The 8,106-nt window shown below is 47.7% G+C and overlaps 1 protein-coding gene across 1 annotated transcript in view; it reads left to right on the top strand.

Annotated features, from left to right (window-relative positions):
* The first annotated feature begins 3,987 nt into the window (after window positions 1–3,987).
* The window catches only part of Krt40 (keratin 40), a 4,794-nt gene continuing 675 nt past the window's right edge, over window positions 3,988–8,106 (top strand). Inside the window, exons 1-6 of the mRNA XM_010615080.1 lie at window positions 3,988–4,410; window positions 5,212–5,294; window positions 5,635–5,791; window positions 6,545–6,706; window positions 6,783–6,908; window positions 7,822–8,042. Coding sequence (XP_010613382.1) covers window positions 3,988–4,410; window positions 5,212–5,294; window positions 5,635–5,791; window positions 6,545–6,706; window positions 6,783–6,908; window positions 7,822–8,042 — 1,172 coding nt within the window. The remainder of the gene's footprint in view (window positions 4,411–5,211; window positions 5,295–5,634; window positions 5,792–6,544; window positions 6,707–6,782; window positions 6,909–7,821; window positions 8,043–8,106) is intronic.

The following is an 8,106-nucleotide window of genomic DNA, read 5'->3' as shown; positions in this document are numbered from 1 at the left end:
CAAAATAAACTTTGATTGTAGACATCATCCATAAAAATCATTAAGGTGTTTCAGCAGCCTACAAGTAAAAGTTAAAGTTATAAAGCTAACAGAAGAATTCAGATAGCAAACCATAAACTGAAAAATCACCCTGTGATATGCAAATAATTCTTAGAGAGGACACAAAGAGCCCTATGAGAAACTATTAACAGAACTTTAAAAGCTATGTCCATCAAAAGCATAAATAAGGAAATAAAAAGGCAAACAGCTCACAGGAAAAAAAGTTCAAAATATATATATCTGACAAAAGACTTGTATCCAAAGTATAAAAATGTAGTCAAAAGATTGAATAGTTAATTCATAAGAGAACATAATTAAAAAGCCAATAAAGGCATGGAAGGGGCTGCACATACTTAAGCATTAGGAAAATGTAATTTATAGTAGACTGGGGGAAGGGGTCTGGTAGTTTCTTGCAAAATATATGCCTATTCATTGATTCATCATTGATAAATCTATGCTTTGAAAAAAATGTGCTTATTCAAAGACTCAACAATTCTATGCCTGGATATTAAGCCAAGAGAAATGAAGTTTTGTTCATAAGAGCCTCAAACAAGAAATAACCCAAACATCCATGCAAAGGGGAATAAAACAACTTGAGTACTTAATGAACTATTCCTCGGCAATTAAAAAAATGTTAGTGAAACAACATGGATGAATTAACATGGTCCTGAGTGAAGGAAACCAAACACAAACACATGCACATTGTGTGATTTTACTCATAAAATTCAAGAATCAAGAGTGACTGTCTAGGGCAGTAGGGATATGTACAAGATTTCTCTTTAGAAGCTGAGCACTGACAGAGGATAAGAACTAGAGAATATTCTAGAATTATGGAAATTTGGGGGATCTTGACTGTGGTGACGATTATGGAGCTGTACATCTGTCAAAACTGCACTTAATCTTATGTAAATGTTACCTCTAAGAAAAAGATGTTAAAGAACGGAAAGACCATACACTTGGCAATTATAGAGTCGTTGGGGACCAAGATGCATCAGCTGAAGATTTTATGTTGGCGTCAAGTTCTACGATTTATAAAGTCAAATATATTTGTATTCTTTATTATTTAACAGGCATAGACAACAGAAAATGCAGGTGCTATTTTCCCCAAAAGGGTAGCATCACTAGCTAAAGAAAATACAGCTGGTAAGTACTAACACTGTTAGATCTAGAATGTAAATATTTTGATCCGTGGAACAGTGGTCTGTCTTCTATACATTTTTCTACACCTTCAGTGCTAATATTTTTTGTAAACAATTGTGTGTCAAAAGAGGAATCCCTGTCAAGATCAGGGGATATATTTTTAGCACACATTTTTTAATTGAGTTTATTGGTACAATCTAGGTCTACAATGCAGTTACATTCATTTCTGGGATCCTGTACCTTCATATGACAGGACTTGGTTCTCATTTTTTCCCCTTGTCCCTGCCCTCCCTTCACCCCCCTCCTCCCCTCCCCGTTAACAAACTCTTTATCTCCATTTTTTTCATTTTCTCATATTTTTTCTTTTCCCTTATTTCCTTGCCCTACCCTTCCCCCTTCCCCTACACCTTTAGCCCTTTTCTTCCTATTTCACACTCTTAACTATCCCATTAGGATCTTGTGTACTATTACAGTTTTTTCACACCAGAGAAACTATTCGGTAAGCACACATTTTTAAGGGCCTACTGTATAAATGTCCCATATGCACAGGACAAATAAGATATCATCAGACAGCGGGTGGCAGAGGGTATGGCACCCAGCCGGTCTGAAGAGCGGCTGGAGCTTGGGTTTGTCAGACAGCGATCAGGACAGGAACCTTGAAAGGAAAATCAGAGCCACATTGAGGAAGGTCCTGTTTGCCAAGAAAGACTTGTATTTTAGATATTCAGAGGTAAGAGAATGTTCCCACAATGGAACAACCACAGCATTTACCATGATCACTCATGGCTAACTTCGTTTTCCTCTGTTCCCAGTGTTCTCTTCCCTGGAGGATGGTGTGCTGCAGAAATGAATCCAGCCCAATCTCCATGATCTAAGAGGAAGCTAGAGTTATTGGTCGTCATACATACCTCCTAATTAATCAAGACCGAAATACAGCCCTGTGCCATGTGTACATGCAGTAAGCCCAAGCCAGCATTTCACAATTAGAAATTAGTTCAAAAAGAGAGAATATATTTCTGATTTTATCCCTGTTTACTTTAAAATAATAATACGTTATGTAGTAGCTCCTCTTAATTAACTAGAGTCTATGATGGGAAAACCAAGACACAGGTCTCTTCCAATGTATTTGTCTTTTGACGGATTAGGTTGACTGTGAGAGGTTGTAATTTCCTTTCAGAGATTTATAATTTTCAAATGTTTTTGAATCTCAAAGTAGTGCCCTTTGCATAACAGCATCAAGACAGACAGCCCTCTAAGAACTTTTAGCACAAGTACTGAAATGTAAACAGAATCACCAAACCCAAACCCACCTCGGCCAGTGAATCATGAACCCTAGGAGATCCATTTAACCCACTATAAATGTTCTTTTATTTTATAAATGTGGCTTTTATTTATTTATTTTGTTGTTGTTGTTGTTGTTTCCACTAGCAGCTACCTAGGAAGTAGTAGTAAGGTTATTTGGGATCAAGAAACTCTCAACTTTGTCAAACGGATGGGAATTTTCCCTGGAACAGTCTAGAGATGACTTTATATACTTTTGAAAATGAAATCAACACCACAATTAAAAACAAAGTGGAACTTGCTGTATTTTATAATGGAAGTAAAATTCAAAGAAGAGTCTAAGTGAGTTCTGTCCCAAGTCCTTATCCCTCCACTACCCAGCAAGCCTAGCTAATCAGATTGCTGGTTTGGAACCCACATAACTTCCCAATTTCTAGTATTTTTAGTCTTCACAAAATAGAGCACTTTGTAGCTAAGCAACACAGACTCTGTGTCTCAGAAGATGAGACTTGTACGGCTTCCCTGCCCCTACTGTGGGGCCTCATCAGTGAGAGTTTCCCAAGAGACTAAAGGATTGTAACTCCAAATGTATATTTAACTCTTTTAGAAATTATGGACATGGGCTGGGGTATGACTCAGTGGTGGACTGTGTGCTTTACATACACGAGGCCCCAGTTTTGATCTCCAGCATGGAAGAAAAGGGGGGGTGCAAGGAGAGAAATACAGATTAAAAAAATAGTAAGACTCATCCAAAAATGGGATGTGAGGAAAGTGAGCACAAGCAGCAGAAGACTGAAGATGACAACTCCAGAGCTGGATAACCAGTTTATATTTTGATCACAGGACACCACTTACTCCCATCAGTTTCATGAAGTGACTCTTCAGTGTGTACCCAGGGAGATGTGGTTCATACGTGCGCGCGCGCGCGCACACACACACACACACACACACATGCACTTCAAACCAGAACACACCTTGCACCTCTGCTGGGGACACACCTGCTCTAAAACCACAGCAAGCCTTGCAAGATTGCTCGTCAGAACCACCATTTCCATGGTGGTGGCACAAACAAATCAATGGCATTTTAATGAGTTGTCATACTGTTTTTAAAAGTAGACACAAACAGTCAATCCACAGAATCAAAATCTGGGGGTTACTATCTTCCTTATTTGCAATGAGTTGCATCTCTAATTATCAATCTAGCAAATTCTCTCTTTTGTGCCTTATTTCACCCAAAGGATATTTTCCTGAGATAAGTATTTACCCCACAGGCCTGTGGAGAGGGTACAAGTTCTGATTTAGTAACCTAAGGTTATCCTTGTTTTATGAGGCATAAAATTCCTCCTCAATAAATAAACAACACTAATGAAATGTTTGTGTAAAAATAGCACCCACAGCGGTAAAGAAAGCATCGCCGTCCCTTGTAAATACCCATTTGGGTGCCATATAAGACTGTCAGGAGGAAAGGAGCTGTCCGGGAGTTGAGGCCATTGGAGTTTCACAGCCTGCCTGGGCCCCTGCAAGACCATGACTTCCGGCATTTTCCTGGTGTGCGGCCCTCCCGAGGGCTGTGCCGGAGACCCTGGCTGTGACGCCACTTGTCTCCCCAGTGCTGAGCCGGTGTCTGGGTGTCAGGCGCCGAGCTTCCTCCCCAGGGCTCCCGTGCCCCTGGGGTGCCGGCCCCCGTGCTACCTGGCTGGCAGCTGTGACGGTCCCTGCCTGGTGGAGAGCGCAGCTTGGTGTGAAGATGGGGCGTTCAACTGCAATGAGAAGGAGACCATGCAGTTCCTGAACGACAGACTGGCCAGCTACCTGGAGAAGGTGCGCTACCTGGAGGAGACCAACTCAGAGCTGGAGAGCAAGATCCGAGGACAGTGCGAGCCAGACACCCTGTTCATGTGCCCGGATTACCAGTGCTACTTCGACACCATCGAGGAGCTCCAACAAAAGGTTCGGTGTCTGGCTGCCCTGTCTCGGGTTTGCTTTTTGCCATCCTGCCAGAGGCTGTTTGGTGGAAATGAGCCAGGGGAGAGGAGAGTGCCAAGGGCCAGAGTGCTACGGAGGAGCTCAGTGCTGCCCCTGATTACCGAGTGACTACAAGACAGTCACTCATCTGTAGACTTTACCTTTATCATCTATGAAAGGGGAGAACTGTGTTGGATCTAAAATCACTCCTGTGTGTAGCACTGCATCCTGGCTGTGATGAGACTGCGTATTTGCGTTCTCTTCACACCGGTTTGAGCTGTCATCTTTTAAACTTCACTTAGTATTGCCTTCTTTCTCTCACTGATGAATTCTTATTATCGTGGATGGAGAAAACTGTAGCAGTTTTCACCTGCCTGGGAATGTTGCAAAACGTCTTAGATCATATCAGAAGCAAATCTGTTTAGCCGGGCGTGGTGGCGCACACCTGTAATCCCAGCACTCAGGAGGCTGAGGCAGGAGGATTGCTGGGAGTTCAAGACCAGCCTGAGCTACATAGTGAGTTCCAGGGCAGTCTCAACTACATAGTGAGACCCTGTCTCAAAAAAAAAAAAAAGCAAACCTTTTTATGCCTATTTCTTTGACTGTAAATTGGCATGGCTCTTTTCCTCACGAAGGGACATGTTAATTTAAAAAAGCAGGCTGACAGCAACTTTACACTGTCTTACAAGTACTTTCACAAGGTAACAAATGGTATTGCTTTTAAAGGAGTAGATAGGCGGGCTTCTTTCTAAGGAGAATCTATTCACGGAATAATTCACTTCTCAGATCTTGTGCACGAAGGCAGAGAACTCCAGGCTCGCTGTGCAGCTTGACAACTGCAAACTGGCTGCCGATGACTTTCGGTCTAAGTAAGTGGCGTTGTAATTTGAAAATAACCCACAGATCTCTCTCACACCCTTGACCTCACTCTCCCCCGCCCCCAGTATTCACCACCTGATATTTCTAAGTTGAGCGTACTTTCAAAGCTTGAGCCTAGGGCCGGGGATTTAGCTCAGTGGTGCCATCACCTGCCTCGCAAGTAGGAGGTCCTGAGTTCGATCCCGAGCACCAAAAACTTGAACATTATTTGGGGCGCATGTAGAGGGACTACGGCCTCTCTGGAGCCTGCGTGTCCCGCACCAGCGGCCCCCCGCCCCAGGGTTCTGCCCAGCAGAGTAGGCCCTGCATGCATCTCTCTCACTGCAAAAGGTACGACAGTGAGCTGTCCCTGCGGCAGCTGGTGGAGAACGACATCAGCGGCCTGCGAGGCATCCTGGGGGAGCTGAGCCTGTGCAGGTCGGACCTGGAGGCCCACGTGGAGTCACTGAAGGAGGAGCTGCTCTGCCTCAAGAAGAACCACCAAGAGGTGAGGACAGAGGCCAAGGGTGCTCAGAGGGACGGAGCAGCTGATGAATTTTACACATTGTTCATGTAAACCGAACGCGGGTGCGTGCTGTTGGCGCCGAACCGAAACTCCTCGAGGTGATTTTGCCCGGCGAGCCGCCCACCCCAGGGTGCAGCTGAGTGCGGATGCAGTTTGTCACTAGTCGCTGTGTGCAGCACGACCCAGGGGAAGGAGCCCTGCGCCCCGCTGTGGTTACTGCCGCCCCTGACTCGGACCCACAAGCCCCAAAAATCGACCCAAGCAGCACAGACAGTGAAGCCCCAACCAGAAGAGGGAGGGAGGGTCAGGCAGTATTTGAACCCGTGTTTAAATATTCTGCATTTGTAAATGTCCCTAAATTATAAAATATTAAGTGCATACTTATCCCACATCAACAAAGGCTGAGCGATGGAACAAACTGGTCGATGACGATAACAGCCAAGCCTTAGTAACACCTTGCTGCCCGCTGGCACTTGTATGAGTTCTTTGTGCACATATCAAGCCTTCCTGGGTCTCACCACAACCCTGGTAGAGGCGTAATTATGCACCCATTTTGCAGATGCGGACACGGAGGCACCTACAAGTGGTAAAAAGAGATTCAGGCGGCCAGGCAGGGTGGATCAGAAACCCTACCCTGTCGTCCGCTATGCCCAGTGCTGACGGGACGCCACAGGTTAGCCAAGTGACAGTTTTATCCCTGCGCTCTGCCCACCTTTCCTCTCTTTCCACCTCCAGGAGGTCAGCGTGCTTCGGGGACAGATTGGAGACCGGCTCAGCGTGGAGCTGGACACGGCCCCCACCGTGGACCTCAACGGGGCCCTGGAGGAGATGCGATGCCAGTACGAAACGGTGCTGGCCAACAACCGCAGGGAGGCGGAGGAATGGTTCTCGGCCCAGGTCGGCCCGGAGCGGGCGGGCAGGGGCAGGCTCCGGGCTCGCGCCTCCCGCGGTTCTCTAACCGCCCCTGTCGCAGGCGGAGGAGCTCAGCCAGCAGCAGCTGTCCAGCGCGGAGCAGCTGCAGGGCTGCCAGACGGAGATCCTGGAGCTGAAGCGCTCGGCCAACGCGCTGGAGATCGAGCTGCTGGCGCAGCAGAGCCTGGTGAGGGGATTCCCCACGTGAAGGGTGACACCGCCGGGCTTTGTCTCAGAACGCGACAGGGGCGCAAGAGGGACAAGTCCAGAGCTTGCAGGGCCCACAGGGAGCAGCCTTGCCCCGGGGCCTGCGCCTGAGCCTGCAGTACCTCCAGGGACAGGAAGAGGGTGGGGCAGCGCAACAGAAGGCTCTCCTGCAGGGAAGGCACTGGGGCGGAGCAGGGGCTTTAATTCTCTTCGTGGAGGACAAGTGCCCAGGATCTCCATCATACCTAATGCAAAAAAGCCGTCTTCCAATTTTTATCCAACGGGGATGGTAAAGTTTCCCGGGACCGCACCTCCTCCAGCCCTCGCCACCCCCACCCCACTGGAGCGCCAAGGAGGCAGGACCAGCGTGTGCTGCAGGAGGCCCCCGGAGAGCGCCCAGGAGGCCACACCTGGCCACGGTGTCCAAGGGAGTTACTTCTGCACCCCGCTGCAGAGGAGGGACTCGGAGGCTCAGATTGAGGATTTAAGTTCTCCAGTCCTAAGAGGCAAAGCGGAAGCTGAATCCAGCTGCTCCAACCTCCTCAGAGCCCTTCTCTTTGTGGCCGCCCACTGTGCCCCTTTCCGGCAGGAGGCCAGCCTCTGACTTTCGGCCCAGAGGATGTCAATCCTTTGTAAGCTACAGAAATAAGTCACAAGTCGCAGTAGCCACCGTGGTAAAAGAACTAGCTGGCACTTCGACAGTACTTAAAATTTTTCCAGGGAAAGTTCTAAGCCCGCTACACGTGCGAATTCTTTAATCCTCACAGTCCTCTGACCAGCCAGGTCCACTGCATTCCTCCTTTATATAGAATAAAAGTGGGGTTCAGACAAGCTAAGCGAGGGCCTGAGAGACAGCGCTCCAGGGTCCTTCTGGCAGTGTTTCCCTCCTGCAGACAGAGTCTCTGGAATGCACTGTGGCTGAAACCGAAGCCCAGTACGGCACCCAGCTGGCCCAGATGCAGGGCCTGATTGACAGCGTGGAGATGCAGCTGGCCGAGATCCGCTGTGACCTGGAGCGGCAGAACCAGGAGTACCAAGTGCTGCTGGACACCAAGGCCCGGCTGGAGGGTGAGATCAGCACATACCGGGGCCTGCTGGACAGCGAGGACAGCAGGCGAGTTCCTCAGTTACTCAGGAAACTCTCCGGAGTCCCAAAGAGGCTGAGGGAGACGGAAGGA

Source organism: Fukomys damarensis, unplaced genomic scaffold (genome assembly GCF_012274545.1).
Source record: "Fukomys damarensis isolate Sample0158 unplaced genomic scaffold, DMR_v1.0_HiC HiC_scaffold_13, whole genome shotgun sequence".
NCBI lineage: Eukaryota > Metazoa > Chordata > Mammalia > Rodentia > Bathyergidae > Fukomys > Fukomys damarensis.
This window is presented reverse-complemented; position numbering and strand designations above follow the sequence as displayed.